This window comes from Chenopodium album, chromosome 22, assembly GCF_948465745.1.
Source record: "Chenopodium album chromosome 22, dcCheAlbu1.1, whole genome shotgun sequence".
Classification (NCBI taxonomy): Eukaryota; Viridiplantae; Streptophyta; class Magnoliopsida; order Caryophyllales; family Amaranthaceae; genus Chenopodium; species Chenopodium album.
In genome coordinates this window covers 15,644,868-15,661,435 of record NC_137855.1, presented here as the reverse complement: position 1 = coordinate 15,661,435, position 16,568 = coordinate 15,644,868, and the positions used below count along the sequence as shown (strand labels likewise).

Below are 16,568 nucleotides of genomic sequence, written 5' to 3'. Positions count from 1 at the left end.
TAAACAAGTTGTCAAAAGATTTTACGGATGCAAGTTTTTCCAACCAGGCAAGATGATTCTAGAAGTTGATCTAGATGCATAATAATTTTGTCAGTATGGAGAAGTACAGTGAGCTTGAAGAGTTCAAAGCAGAGCACTATTGCATGCTCAATGTCACAATGTGTGTATTAAGCTATAGTCGGATAGTTTTAGAGGAAGTTCAGATTAAAATGTCATATGACTAAAGGGTCATCTTCGCCCAAGAATAAAGGAGCCAGGGTCACATCACAAATCTAAATAAATGGATATGAGATATCGCCTCAGTTATGAGATCATTGACTAGCGGGAGGTCATGTTTTGCAAAGTTACATTATGAGTGAGAAATCACGAAACCCCTTCCATAGATAAAGGTATGAAAGTCATATTAAAGTCTTGGATTGAAGCAAATTATGAAATTTAAGTTGTGTATGTTTGAGAAAACATATTACATTAAAGTGGACATAAATGATTTCAACAAATGGACTAGCATGTAAGATTGATTGGATAGCGCAGTTTCATGGGCTATAGGGGCATAGTGATGCTCGGTCAATCACTTGGATATGCATGAATGATGCATGATCGAATTATTGACCTACTTTGAAGTTCAAGTATAGAGCTTCCGTTTATATTAGTGGATTCCTTTGACATGAGTGGAACATGATTTCATTCAATGGATGTTATGGCTGTGGTACACTCAAACGTCTGCCCGTGACTAGAGATTATAAAGGGTGTTTCCCGGTCATTTCAGAAGTTGAGTGGGAGGCTTGTTGCCACAAGATTGGATAGAGTCTACCTATTAAATTAAAAAATGTGTCATGGCCGCTTGAAGAGGGAGAATTCAGAAAATACGTGGCCGCGTTCAAATGCATTACTCAGTAATCATTTGGTTTTGTAATTCTAACTCAGATTTCAAGTAACGATTTGTAGATTAATATGATCTCGACATGTGATGCAATCATATTATCAAATCGACACATATTGACTTAAGGAATTTGAATATTGCACCCTTGTCTCAGACAAGTGGGAGATTGAAGGAGTTATGTCTTCATCGTGTGCAATTACTAGATATATAATTGGATAAAATTATGGAGATAATTAAGTCCGGACATTTGGGTCGTCGTTTTGCCATAGCTAGAGGTACTTACGATCTTTGGACTAGTAAAATAGGCCAAAGCCCAATTGGACGGATCCTATAAGGTCAGACAAAGGGGCTAGATCGAGCATTAGAGGACGAGGCCCATCATGGGCCTCATCACTCTAGGTGGCCGGCCATATGGAGGAATAAGGAGGGTTTTGGGCTTCGTGCACTAGTCTAATTATAATGGGATTATAAATAGACTAGGTGCCTAGGTTTGCAAGTAAGCAGTATACTGATCTTTTGATCAAACCCGAATTAGCAAACACGAAACCCAACCCCCTCTCAAAGTCCTCTCTCTCACGGCTCTTTCCTCCTCCCCGGCGCACGGTGGTGTCTCGTGGTGGTGGTGGTTTGTGCGGTGGTCGGTTGTCCGAAAAGGTGGTGATCGCGATTTTCCTCAATCACTCGACCAATCTAGTATTGGTGGACGGCTTGTTCGAATCTCGTGGACTAAGTAGAGGAGCAACACTTGGGGCTCTATTCTCTCCCTGATTTGCCTGTCGAATAGCTACGTGGAATTCACGCTTCAAAGGTATGATTATGTGTCTTGTGTGTTATGCATGTGATTCTTGGGATTAGGTGCTTAATTGAATATGATTCATATTATTTTTCATTGCGTAGTACCTATAAACTCCTACAAATGAAACCATCCTTGAAACCGCCTAAAACTAGAGGTGATCATTTGCGGGCTTGGGCGGGTAGCGGGCCGGGCTTATGCTTATTTTTTGTCCAACGGGCTTCATGTATCAAGCCCGAACCCTTTTATGTGGGCTTGATACTTTGTCCATACCCGCTTGCTAAACGGGCCGGGCTTGCCCACGGGCTAACGGGGCTTAAATTTTTTTTAAAATTTTATAACACTAATTTATCTATTTATTATTACATGTGCTAAAATTATTTTGGTAGAGTTGTCTTAAATTTTTTTTATCCACAAATAATGATATTAGAAATTAAAAACACACAAAGTATGTCATAATATAAAATTAAAATAAATAATTGTAACCAATAAAAGCTTATAGTTCAATATAGTCTCTTTATATTTATTATTTTATTTTCTTAAATTCACAAAGTATTATTTTTATTATTAAATATAACACTAACTAAATAAAATTATTAAATTATTATTATTATTGTTAAATTATTAATATTGTTATTATTATTATTATGAACGGGCCGGACGGGCTAGCCCACGACACATATTTTCTTGTCCATACCCGCCCATTTATATTAACGGGTCGGGCCTAGCCCATGAACAGCACCACAAAATACCACCCTCAAAACCACCAAAGACGTAACCAACACCACCGACGAACAAACCACCCACGACTATGGACGATTGAAATTGGAAACCGTAACCCTAAAATCTGCAATTCCGTCTTCAATTGATGAAAAAGGTAATGCTTCGATTATCGCCGACAAATATAATGATGGTTGCAAATTTTTTTGATTGTTTCTTAGAGAAAATTAGAGGAGGGGAGAGAGAGAAGAGAGAAATGGTTGCAGTTTTTTTTATTGTTTCTCAGAAAAAATGAGAGGAGAAGAAAGGAGAGAGAAAATAAAAAAATAAAAATTGTGGCTGGCCGTACGGCCAAAATATAAAACTTTGTGTATTATAATATTAATTCCGAGCTATATATAATGAAAAAGATATGAAAGTAAGAAATACGAAACTCTATTCAAAACTGAGACCCTTCCATTATTTCGGCCATACTCCCACCGTGTTTTTTAAGTGTTACACTTACCAAATCCGACCGTATTTTATAAGTATTACACTTCCTATTTTGGCAAAAAACCTACATTTTAAAATATTATATCTCTCTCCTCTCGTGGTCCCCACCCAAACCCACTACAACTTTTTTTTTATTACTCCCTCCGTTTATTTTAAAGTGACACACTTTCCTTAAACGGCCGTTTTTTTTAAGTGACACACTTCCTTTTTTAGAAATTCCTTACATTTTAATAATATATCTTCACCCTCTATCTCTAACTTTATAATTTCTCACTCCTTTCATGGTCCCCACTTCCTCTCACATTGTTTTACTTTATCATTTCTCACTCCTCCAACCTACCCCACTAACATCTTATTTTATTAAAGTCAATAAAATCTCCTAAAACTCCATGTCGGTCAAACTGTGTTACTTAAAAAAAACGGAGGGAGTCTATCATTCCTTTCACATTCATTACTTTTCAATAAACTATTAACCTCACTATCTTTCTTTTATAATTTTTTAATACTCCAATTAGCCCACTTACCTCTTATTTTATTTAAGTCAATTAAATTGCCTAAAACTATGTGCCGATCAAACTGTAACACTTAAAAAATACAGAGGGAGTATATTTTATTCTACAAAAGATTTTAATCTAATTCTAATTGGATTGGAAGTAGACTTCAAGTGCTTTAATTTCCAACGACATATTATACGATAATTCGTGCGTGTACATCAGGATTAATTCCCTGTTTTTCTTATTAGTGGGTGTTTGGTTCAAAAGACTAGAATGGAAAGGTATGAGAAAGGAAATCCCTTAAGAATAGTTCCACACCCATAATAACTCAATCAAACAACCAATAACAGATTTCTTAGTATCACATACATTACAATCTATTCCAACAAGTTTCACCAAACACCTCCTTAGTTGTATACTACCTTCTCATATGACCACATCAATGTGTAAATCATTTGGTACTTGTGAATACTTGCCTATCAATCAGGACCATCACATAACTTCATTACCTTTCACACTCACACTGTTATAGTATTCAAACCGATTTTCAAAGATGCGAACAATATAGATTAGGAAGATTGGAATAGTCCAATTTGAACTTTTAAGGACACAACATAAGTTTGGATAAATAGCCGTCTCGTTTGTATGGAAAGCTGCAAAAATCTTAACTTGATTAAAAAACACAAAACTATACAGGTTTTCAAATAAGTAACAAGGCATTGTGATTAAGATAATTCGTTGATGATTATATCAAAATTCATACACGCTAGTATGCTATTAGAAAAAGCATAAATACTTTAAAAACAAATAATTTTATTTGCTTACTTCAAAACCTCAGTAAAAGCTTACAAAAGAATTTATAAAAGATAGCTATATGAATGTTGATCAAAGTTGTATAAAACAAATGCTTGTATACACTATAAGTGTAAAACACTTTAAGAATGATGTCCAACTCTTGATAATAAATTTTAAGTTGAATGGGCCTTACTGGCCCCCAAATAGTCCTGAGTTAAAAATAAAAACTGAGCACCAAAGAACATTGATCTAGCCATAACAAGGATCACAATCTTGCTTGCACAGCCAACAATTAAAACATGGTATTCAACCGGAATCAAATAAATCACCTAAGTAACTGTAAAAATAGACAGGCATTAAGCTCTCTAATTCCACTTCACTTGACTACAAACCTTGTGTTGGCAAAGGACCATAAACTTGCATATACAACATAATGGAGTTAATATACGAATGTCCAACAACTAGAAGAGTAAATCCTGAGACTCGGTTAAACCATAAGTGTTACTCAGATTGATATCATATTAGAAACACATAAGCATATATCATAATTATTCTACAACTTCAAATTGATAATAATGATTGTAATGAAAAAGCCAGTGTCACTATACCCAATAAGATGCAGTAAAGTTAAGTAGACTAGTAGTAGTAAAACTTACAAGAGGTACGCATCTACTAGTTCAATAAATTGATGAGGAGTAGCGCAAAAACAGCCCACCACAGACATACAAGTGCCACTGGCAGCGTATCTGATAACCCGCGTGATCAAACAATGAAGATTGGAGCTAAAATCACTTCTACCGAATTGGTACCACAACAGGCAAAATAAACCATCTTTCAAATGAATTAAGGGAAGTTTAGAGTTATTCTCGTGGATAGCAGTAGTGAAGGATTCGTGCTCAAGACCTATAATCGGACCAGAGACCAAGTCCATAGTTCTCTAGTTAAATGCATAAAGCAATCCACTATGTTCATCAATCCAATAGACGGTAGATTCTTGTTCAACAACGGCGGGATTCATGGGAAGATTATTCAGATGCATAGAGAGTTCAGAGTGAGTGAAGGGATTGAGCTTTCCCATGGCCACATCATACACAAAGTAGTGTACAGCTTTACCCTTACCCTTGTCCGATGATTCCGCCTCCGCGACATAAGGATCAGCAACAATGATCGTCCCCACAGATTCACCCAAGGAAGAAACAAATGTCCAATTATAATTGGGTATGATTGTATTCTCATTCTGATATAAAATGCTGGACCAAGAGTCCTTGACAGGGTCATATATGACTCCCAATTCTTGATCATCCTGCGAAAGCATAGCCCCGAAAATGTAAATTCGTCCACCTTAACTCACAGGGCTAGGGGTGTTCCTGCATACCCAATTTTCATTAGAATTTACTGTAGGAATTACGATTGAGGATAAAATAAATAAAAATACCTGTTAAATAGATTAGGGTGACAAGATGGAACGGGTTTCCAGTCTAGTTTATTTTGGTCAAAATCCGAAAGAATTGAACGCATAAAAATGCCGTCGACTGAGAAAGTGTAGATGGTATTTTTTTTATCACAGCGCAACGACGATGAGGTTTGTCTGCACTGGATTTAGACAATCGCCGAATGGAGTGATTGGAGAAGAACCTTGACGGGTCACCATAGTTGTGGTCATGGGGGCTGTATCGACCGTCATCGTATTCATGGTATGCATTCAGCTTCGATGAGGGTATCCGAACTTTATACCATGTTGTTTCTGAATCATCTTCACGGACTCTCACCGATATTTCAAATTCATCCCTTAGATTCATATTCTACACCATCTCGAAGTAACTGACCTTAGGTTAGGATTACCAGGGAACAAAGAGCCGGAAAACCAATCTAATTCTGATAATGCTGGTCATGGGGACTGTGGTTACGGGGGCGGGGATATGATTAGGGGTTGTTTTTGGGGGTGGTTTCGAAGGTGGGGCTGGGAGGGGTGATGATTCCAGCAGCGCAGCAGGGGAGGATGGTGGTTTTGAAGGTGGGCTTTAGAGCGGATGCCGCCGGTGGTTGCGGGCTGATGGTTTGAATTTTTGTTTTTTATTTTTATTTTTGGATCAATCATGACCAAATGCGTATCGGATAACTTTAAATAAAAGATCGTTGATTTTTGTCGACTAGTTTAGGATTGTTAGAAAAAAAATCGCAAATAAAAATTAATTAAGAGGAGAAAATTGGAATTATTTAAACTTAATTAATTGAGCAAAATTGGAATTATTAAAATGAATTTTTCCTTAACAGGAAAAAAAAAAAAAAAAAAAAAAAAAAAAAAAAAAGGGAATATCTTGTAAAGACTAACCATGTCCATCTCTTTGTGCTCTAAAACCCTACACCCAACTTTCTTCTCTTAAACCCCAAAACCTTTCTTCATAACTTATTTCATCATCTTCTCTAACAACACAATAAAAATGCGCCCTTTTGTTCACCATGCCTCTAACCAGCTTACTTCTTCAGCTCCTGCTACTTCTGCACCTCAACAGGTAACCTGCCCTTCAATTTTATCCCTTTGTTTCGACTTTTTGACGAAACCCATGAATTGTTTAATTGATTTTTTCTTGTTATTGTTTGTATTTAATCTTGCAGGTTGTTGGAAATACGGGTAATTTGTTGCCTAATTTAATGCAAATGCAATCGCAAATGTGTTTTGTTAACAACAATTCTAATTATCACCCAAATTTGGGTAATGGTAATGCTCAAATTCCCCCTGGTTTTATGAATGTTCCCAATTTCAATGGTCATATGGGTAATTCAGCTCAACAAATTCAATCTAATTCTGGGTTTTCACCAAATAGTTTTGGGCAGAATTTGAATGTTTTCGGGTTTCCGGGAAATGGGCAATTGGGTAATTTGGGTCAAGGAAACCTGAATCAATTGTTTGGGAATAATGGGCAGTTTGGGTGGCAAAATCAATTACAAAGTATGAATCAACTTGGGAATATGCCAATGTTGAATCCTTCTCAAGTTAATGCATTGACTCAGTTATTAGGTTGTGCTAATCAAGTTGCTCAGGCTATGAATTCGCAAAATGCCGGTTTTCTTGGTAACCCGAATCCACAGCTTGGTTTTGGCCATCCTAATGGTGGTTTGCAGCAGGCTGGTTTCAGTCAACAGCTGCCTGTAGCTCCTAAGCAGCTGCAGAATGTTTCTGTTCCGCCTTCAAATCCTGCTATTTCATCTCATCCGCATGGTCAGTCCCCCAATTTTCAGGTATGATGATTGTGATATGTGAACATGGTCATTTAATTTCCCTTAAAGTGTCTGTGTTGTTGCTTTCTTTGTTATATAGCATTGTCCTAAGTATTTTGTGATTAGCATCGTGGAGAATAAGTGAATGTTGTGTTTTGGTTCGTGGGAAGGACTCGAAGTCACAACGACTTTTGCTCATCTAGTTGAGATTGAGAAACCTTATTAGCCTTATAAGGTAGACTATGAGCAAGATTTGCTAGAGTGTTTCAGGAACAATCCTATTAAATATAGTATCTTCATGATGGCTTAAAATCAAATAAGAATACTGCTGCTAATCAGCTTATGATTTTGTTATTATTTCTATGTTTAAATTTTGTAAACTGGGTATTACTCTATTAGAGCTAGGATATTCCTCTTACGAACTATGTTGGAGGATTATATCCTCAGTTATAGTTTGATATATAATCTTAGAGATTTTCCAAATTCCAAGAACTTCATATGATTGGAAAAAGGAGGGTGGAAGTTTTTCACATCACTTTGCCTAACTTGTTTCCCTCTTGATTTTTTGAGACTTTGAGAGTGTGGAGTTTGTTAAGGAAAACTATCTATCTTTGAGCTTCAGCTTGAAGTCTTAGTTTCCTTGTCTCCCATTTTGAATGTAAGGAAATTAAAATAAAAGGCATTTACATGAAGGTGTTCTATGTTATATTCTTTCCAGATGTTTGCTTTATAGGAGTTTATCATGAAAGCAATAAGTTTCATTCTAGAATATTATATTGAAAGGGCAATAGATGATGTAGATGAAGTTGTTCTTGGTAGTGTTTATGTGAGATTGGTCTTAAAGGTTTTAGATGTTAATAAGTTTGGGAAGCTTAATTTTGGAGACTAAAGGGAAAGGAATTTTGGAACACTCTTGATGTTGGAATTCTCTATAATTGGGGTCTTTGGAGATTGAAGAATTTTGAATACTCGTATTGAGCTTTCATTCATTCATCACCAAGACTCTCCCTAATAGCGATTTGCAAAGTTAATTGGGAGCGACCTAGGCCTGTATGTACTAGGCTTTATGCACAAGTGCAAAATTCTATAGATAAATTATTGCAGTTAGATTACCTTGCATTATGAAGCAAATACGTTGCTGAATGAACGTGGTGCTGGGTTTGTCAGTTACTCAGTTTTACACGGAGGCTATGTTAGCACAGGAGCATTGGTCATCATCTCATCAAGGATGCTCTTGATTCCCCAAAATTTGGAATCTCATGATTGTAACCTTTTCCTTACTCTACTCACCTGTACTTAAGGAATTTGCTTTACTGGTATTGACTAGGGGGAGTGGGGAGCAAGGAATGATAGAAATATTTTCTTCAAAAAAATAATGTTGATTTTAATTGGCTTGACATGTGCTTGTTATCCGGGCAAAAAGAAATGAAAAAGGAGAACTTAAGTATCTTTACAAACCCTAGCATCTTTTTGATATTTTATATCTCTATCTTTTTCCATTGTGAATTAGAAAGTGCATGTCACATCCCTTGACATGAGCCACAATGACTGGGAGTAGTACTAGGATGGGTGACCTCGTGGGAAGTCCTCATGTTAGTTCATGTAGCCGACCCTCCTTATGGGTAAGGCGCTCAAGAAGAAGAAGAAGAAGAAGGAAAAGGATTAGAATATGCTCTTTCTACTCCATAGTCTTATTTATGAGCTTGATAAAGTTTGTTGAAAGGATGTACGGGCAGCTTGGCAGGGCTTGAGTAGAGAACTTCTATCTTTTGCCTAAAGATTTCTATACATGGGAAATGAGCTTGTGAAGGCATGTTGCATAAACAATGCAAGCTAGGGTGTCTAGTTAGAAATCAAAAAGGGTGTATTTTTTCTCAAACCATGTGGTTACTAGCTCTCATGTTCATGAGTGTTAACTAATCATTGAATGGAGTTTTGTCAATCTCATATCCAATCATGTTTATCATTATTCTTTTGACTCTCCTAGGTTCCATATCATTCCATTTTGTTTGGTTGAATTAGACAAACAATTTTCAAATCATTGTGGATTATTGGTTTAAGAAATTAATAAAATCACCTCCATTCTTCATACTTTTTCTCTTCCTCCCTTACATTTACTAACCTTATCTTCTTACTTCGTATGTGCGAAGGAATCAGCATTTATTATGCATAATCATCCCAACACCAAAGCCTCATGTTCTTCTAGCTCATCACCACCACCATTCCATTCCATGGCCTTCCTATTGCACCAATCTTCGAAAAATCAGATCCCCACTAGTTCTTGTCCTAAATCTTCACATTTGTGATAAGATCAGGTCTAAAAGGACTAATTCCACCATCAGAATTGAAGATTTTTAGCCGATCTTTGTCTGAAAAATCCAGGCTACAAATTGGAGAGTTTTGTTTTCGAATAATAATTCTATATTATCATTATTTTATTTTATTTTGATTTATTTATTTTTTTGTGGCAGATTGAATTTTTGGTGCTCTCTCCCTCTTTTACTTTCTAGAAATGAATAAAAACCATTATGGTATGTATGGAAGTAATGGAACCATCTGCATATTTCAAGATTTTGTTAGATTAAGTGGTATTTGGTCATAGCCTACATTGTTGTCACTTCAATTTTTCTAGCTTAATTGCATTCTAGAGTGCCATTGACTCCACTTGAAGGAATTGACTTCCTTGTAGAGTAACACCTCTGGCTTTTCCAACAAGGCTTTTTAAATATCCCTACTATGGCTTTCAGCCTTTAGATGAGTGACCGATATAATTTTCTTCGTTTGAACAATAGTATAAAAAGCCACTTTTACCTTCTTTTATTTATTATTTAAATTTATTTAGGCCTTAAAAATGATACTCTTTTTATAAGTGAAACATGCTCCGTTTTGTCAGCATAGAGTTTCCAAAATTCCAAAATACTATTCTTATTTAGTTTCTTCTGAGCCACTGGTTGGAAAGACCCATAATTGAAAATCAAATAGGTCAGTATTACCTACCAGTTATGTGGTCAGGCTTGCTTATCTACGACCACTTCTTTTGTAAATAAGTTAATAAGCTAAACTTGAATCTGCTTATCTTATTCCTGATCCTGGTCACCAAGCACTTTTTAGTTCTACTCAGCATTCCTAGCTCAAAAGTTTGTTGCACCCAGATAATTGAACAAAGGGTGGAAGTCAGAGAGAAAGTAGGATATCATTCAGCTTTTAAGCACTATTAGATCTTGTATGAGTTGCATTTGCTTGTTGGTGTGTTGTTGTAATTTGTTTCAGCTTGGTACAGCAGGGCTGATTATTGGTCATTGCAGTGGTTACTCTGAGATGGTATGGAACTTTATGTTAATAATATATCTGTGTTGGAGAGTGAGAGAGGATGTGTTTGTGCAAATGGTTGTTTGTCTCCACATTTTTGTAGTATGTTGTAATAGTATAGCACACTAAACTTAGGGGGTAGAACACTATTAGTATTGCAATATTAGTCTGTTAGAATTAGCTTGGGGAAGAAGACCAAAGTTGTTAAAAGGGTTAGATACAAAGGAAGTCAGAAGGCGATATGTAGATAAGATCAAATGAAGAAAAAATAAGCCAAAAACTGTGAGATTTATTGATTTAAGTGCATCAAATTACTACTCCATTATTATATTTGTTCTTATTTAACATATGGGAAGAAACTAAGGAAAAGTGGATACATTTAGTAAAGTGGGGTATTTGGGTAAATGATCACTTAAATTGTCGATAGGAAGAGTTAGTGGAGGTACGTTGGACCCAATTGATGGGGTATATGGGGGTAAAATGGAGAATTTGAAACAAACTTAAATGGAAGGTAGAACAACAATTAGAAACAAAGGGAGTATCAACTGTTCAGTTTTCCCTAAATTCTCTTCTATCTTCTCTTTTCACTATTTCTATTTCTCTGTATATCGCATTACTTGCATATGTATTGTGGGATCAATTGCATATTCCGTTTGTTTTCATTGGGGATGTGCATACATCTTCACTCATGACTGTCTTGCATCTGCAAGGTACTTGATACAGTTCTGTAGTAGCTTAGAAGAATATTTATCAAAGACTTCCAGCTCTTTTCCCACCCAGCATGATATATGCATATTGATCATGCTATGTTGGTTTGCATCTTGACTAGAGTACTAGATACTGGACTGATTTCTGTGATAATTATGCAGGGTAATCATGGTCAAAAACAAGGAATGCATATTCCAAACTCAAATCATCATCAATATAAGAATTTTGTGAACCCTAATAGAGAAGCATCTAACTGGAGGTATACTGTGTTTATTATGCTATCTTTTTTTCCAATATAATTACTCTAATTTTTGTCTCTAACTTTGAATTCTTACTGCAGAAATCAAAAGTCTCAAGATCGCCAGATGCATAATCCAAAAGGAAAACTTAAGTTTTCTAAGATGAATGAAGGAAAAGGTTTTTAAACTTATTCTTGTTGACAAAGTTATGTGATGTTTTTCATGTGCTTAACTTAATAGTCATTGTGTTACGGAGGGTAAATTATCTGCTAGTGCTAGTTTGGCTAGATTGATCGGCCTTTTGAAAGTGATCCCTTTCTCTCACATGGAAACTGTCATGTACCGAGATGGCTAAGTATTAAAACAGTAACTAATGGCAGAAAATTGCAGATTAAAGGAGGAATAATAAAAGCTAAATGTGAAATATTATAATTGATGAGATGAAATTATACACACTAACACACTAAACAAACTACTCGTAAGATAGATTATCAAGCTTTTGAGAGGATTGATTCTCTCCCAATCAGTAACTTTAGGTTACCACTCTCCAAGTGACTTAAGGTCACAACTGTCAACAAGGTTCATCCAATTTTTGCCTGCCTATTTCCTTTCCTTCCCTCTCTATTTATACTAAGGACTATTAACCTAGTGAGCTAATATTAGTAGAATACCTATACTACCCTTCTTAAGTTGATCTATTACAGAAACACATTTTGCTGTGACATAACATCTGGAAGTGTTATGAAGCGGGCTGAAGCTCCTTGTGTAGCTGTAGCTCTCTTGGTCAAAAAAAAAAAATAAAAAGAATAAAAATTATAATCAACGTCTGATACACTAATATAGCTCTTGATGTCAGAGCCTATATTAATTATGTTGTGAAAAGATGCCCCAGACTGATTTCATAACTTCACGTGACAATTGTCTTTGAGTTGCTACTTGATAGTTGAAAGATTCTTCAATTGTCAAACTGGTATAATCCTTATTTTGAATATTTGATATTGCTCAGTCTCAGTACCAATAAGTAAGTATTTCTATTTCTCCATTTTTTGGTTGATGTGTTGTGAAATGTAGCAGAATTAAGTCAATGAGTTAATAAAGTATTCAGAGTGTGTAATAGCACATAATGAAATCCTATGTATAGCCTATGTATACTTTATAAAATCTTAGCATATCTTTAAAATCTTCTATTTGGGAACTGATCTGTTGTTGGTAATGTCATCTTTATAAGAACTTGCTACCTCAAGAAGGAGAGATTATTGTTTATTTCTGGCACACATGTACGTTAGATTTAATCAGCTAATGGATTATATGGTTGATAACTGAAGTCCACGTTATCTGGCATAATTTTATTCCCGTAGCTTATATCTAAAACATAAAAACCTAGCTTTATGTATTTATAGATATTAAATTAATAAAGTGGAGATGATGATATAGGACCAATGATGCCAAATGTTTTAAGGACTAATACAGAAAGTGCAGCAGCAGTAGCAACAACATCAATATATTGTGCTCTTGTAAAGTAGAATCCACAGAAGGTGTGATTATGCAGCTTAGAAGATCAAATGTTGTAGAATTCGAGATAGTTCATCGAATTGCCTGAAATAGAAAAGCTAAGACAGTATTCAACCTAAATAAGCGTTGTTTATAGTAAGGTGCCAAATGTAATAAGCATTGGTGAATAGAAATAACAAGGAAACATATAAAGATTATGATTGTAAAAAGGTAGAGCGTTTAGCAAACTAAGATCAAGAAAAACAGAAGACAAGGCCAGACAAGCTATTATGAGGATCTCACCTGAAAGCCTAGAAAGTTTAAGAAGTGCCATTTGGAGATGCCATAAATAGTTTAAGTCTGAGACACCTATGCTGCCATGGAATCCTATCTTCTACTTGCTGCAGTAAATCATGTATGCTTGATCTACTTAACCAATGCCTCTCATCCACAACCTACCTGTGTTACTCGGGCACAGACATGCAGCTTAAGAACCTTGGCATGCCAGGGTAAAAATCGAGGTGTCAGATTAGGTTTTCATACTCATGACATAATGTGAGTGCCCGAAATGTTCATGGAAGCTAAATAAAGAGTCTAAGTTACATATCTGAATGGAGTGTAATGATACCCTTCTCCATTTGTGTAGTAAGGGCATGTTCTGAATGACTGAGCTGAACTGAATATTTTATGAGAGAAGGAAATTAAGATAAGAACTGTATTGAACTGAACTTAACTTATTGGAGCTGATCTGAATTGAACTGAACTAAACTGAATTAAAAATAAGCTGAAGAGAACAGGCCCTAAAATTACTTTTGATGTGTCTTTTCTTTAGTAAGTCTTTTCTTCTTTTTGATCAACCATACCCTTAATTTTTTCCTTGCTTGGCCATACTTCAATAGCAGTTTCTGAATCTTTTCCATCTGCTACTCTTGAACTAGTATGTTTGCATAACTAATAATGAATGGCTAGCAGTCTAGCAGTAGGTGAGTAGAATTTATCATGTATATGATGCCATTGGCTAACCCTCCCTTCAGCAACAATGGTGAATTATAGGATCTTAAAACTGCTGTTTTCTATATTTTTTTTTCCTCACAAAAATGCGAAATATAATCATCTTTCCATGCTTTTAGTTCTTATCTGGTCTTAATTGCTCTTTCTTATGGCAGCATTCTGCATGCCAAAACATGCATCCCTTGGTAAACAATTTTGTTTCATTGTTAGATTTTCTCTAGTGTAAAATCTGTGGATATATGGATCTGTTTTATAAAATGATTTTCTTCATTTCTTCTGCCAGCAGGCGTTAAAAATGTTGGTTCTGATGATTCTGCAAACCGATCTCAAGGTGGAAAGAGAAGGTACTTGGTTATACAATTGTATACTTCGTATTACATAACAGTGAAAAATCAATCTACTCTGTACCACTATAGTTAGAACTGTGTAGATTCACTCAGTCTTCTGTTTCTGACAGTGTCGTATCTGCGGTATTTCCTTCTATTTAACTATAGGTCACTCTCTGTGTTCTACACTGAGAAAGAAATTCAGCAGTGGCGTGAAGAACGCAAGAAAAATTTTCCTTCAAAAGGCAATGTGGAAAAGGTTGGATTACAGTGCCCAGATTTGAATGCTTTCTCTGTTGATTAGCTTTATTTCATTCCTTAAGGGTTGGTTCTGTTATTTGCAGAAGTTGGCACAAAAGCAAGCAAATGCTGATGCTGCAGACGAAGATGCTAAGTTACGACGTCAGGTATGGTTTCCTTTTTATTTAAAAATTGACAACTATATAGGGTTTGCTTCTATTATTTTCTCAAGGATATGTGTTGGGTATGGCGTGGTGCAAAAATGTCATTCAATAGTTACTATCTCAAAGATTATTCCTTTATGACTAATACAAAGTATGAGTATAGATATTCTTTAAGATGGAAGTTTTTCATAAACATAAAAAATGTCAATCATCGAAATGCTGGAATTGTCTCATGTTTGCGTATAGGGACTTTTAACCTCTTGTTCGATGTAGTTTAATCATTTGGAGGAAGGTCTTCACAAATTATAATAAGAGAGCATAACTAATATAAACTAGATTCATATCAGCTTGGACTCACTTCTGAGTGATAAAAAAGGAAGTTAACAATGCTTGAATTGTGCTGTGTTTGCAATCTGCAATTTTAAGTTTGTAGTATTTGTCTGTTTGTGCCATATTTGGGTTGTTCTATTCTAGGGTCTACCATGAAAACTTTTCTCATAGTTGGAGGTTTCAAATCAACTGCATTATACTGACAACCTTGCTGTACATATTCATGTTGATATTAATCTTAGCTTGGGGTGAGCATTTTTTATGACCTTCATGGAGGCGATATTGAACATATTTTCATGTTAATCTGGTCACTGTTACCGTTTACATGCAGTTTGATTTCTCATTTTCTTTGTTTGGCAAATGCAGCAACTAAAGGATGTATTGGCAAAGCAAGTTGAGTTGGGTTTTGAAGTTCCAGAAATTCCATCCCACTATCTGTTGGATCCGGAGCACCAGGCTCATGGGAGGGACAAATCTAGAAGGCCATTGAACAAGGGCCGCTTCCAAAATAATGGGCGATTCCAGAACAGATTCGATAAAGGGGGAAAATATGACAGCAAAGATCGGTTTACTACAAAGAGGGGCACAGAAGATGATGGTTCATTCAAGAAGCATGATCGATTTGCAAAAAGACAAAGGGTGGAGAATGATAATGCACCAAAGGCTCATTTGAGTGTCAAGGAACCTACACTTCTCCAAAAGCTGTTGAGCACTGATATAAAGAAAGATCAGAGTCGTCTACTGCAGGCTTTTCGTTTTATGGTCATCAACTCTTTCTTCAAGGACTGGCCTGAGAAACCTCTTAATTTCCCCAAGGTTATTGTAAGGGAAGTTGGAGTTGAGAGCGAAGCAATTGAAGACGAGTCTTCCATTCTCGAGGGAGAGCTCAGCAATGATGAGGACCAAGATACTTGTGATGGGAAAGATGGTGAAAATGATGTTGTTGACCCTCAAGAAGAGGGAGAAATCACAGACTAGGAGTATTTTTGTTTTGTGACATTGTATATTATGTGTACTTTTGGTACTCCTGACCACATTTGACAATCTCAATTTAAGGTTTTGTATTTTTGTGTTTGGTTGACCCAAGCTAATAGTCATAGTGAAATAGATACAAGTATTTGATTATAGTTATAAGCTATAGGCCTTATATCTTGTGTGATCATTCAATAGCAGCAACAACAAAGCGTCACACAATGATTTGGAATTGTAATCATGAATTTCCAGTGAAAAACATAAGGTAAATTAACCAAGAGAAATAAAGGGCATACCAATTATTGGTTTATAAATAAATACAACAGGCACAAGGGCTTATACAAAAGAACACAACCCTGTAAAGAATATAAGGCTTGAAACGAAA

At 35.8% G+C, this 16,568-nt stretch overlaps 1 protein-coding gene across 3 annotated transcripts; it reads left to right on the top strand.

Moving 5' to 3' along the window:
• Window positions 1-6,490: 6,490 nt before the first annotated feature.
• Window positions 6,491-16,275, top strand: LOC145605358 (uncharacterized). Of its 3 annotated transcripts, none has more exons than XM_081661399.1 (9): window positions 6,491-6,687; window positions 6,791-7,414; window positions 10,664-10,714; window positions 11,572-11,669; window positions 11,751-11,827; window positions 14,438-14,495; window positions 14,646-14,736; window positions 14,822-14,884; window positions 15,578-16,275. In XM_081661399.1, exons 1-9 carry the CDS (start codon window positions 6,616-6,618, stop codon window positions 16,187-16,189), a joined length of 1,746 nt encoding a protein of 581 aa, XP_081517525.1. In that variant the 5' UTR covers window positions 6,491-6,615; the 3' UTR covers window positions 16,190-16,275. The 3 variants fall into 3 exon arrangements, with proteins under 3 accessions (XP_081517525.1, XP_081517524.1, XP_081517526.1); XM_081661398.1 differs by having other exon boundaries at window positions 14,435-14,495; XM_081661400.1 differs by lacking the exon at window positions 10,664-10,714 and having other exon boundaries at window positions 14,435-14,495.
• Window positions 16,276-16,568: the final 293 nt, after the last annotated feature.

Coding starts and splice junctions, on each gene's coding strand:
- LOC145605358 (XM_081661398.1), top strand. CDS start 6,616: ATGCGCCCTTTTGTTCACCATGCCTCTAACCAGCTTACTTCTTCAGCT. Junction 6,688..6,790: donor CTACTTCTGCACCTCAACAG/GTAACCTGCCCT, acceptor TTAATCTTGCAG/GTTGTTGGAAATACGGGTAA. Junction 10,715..11,571: donor GCAGTGGTTACTCTGAGATG/GTATGGAACTTT, acceptor ATAATTATGCAG/GGTAATCATGGTCAAAAACA.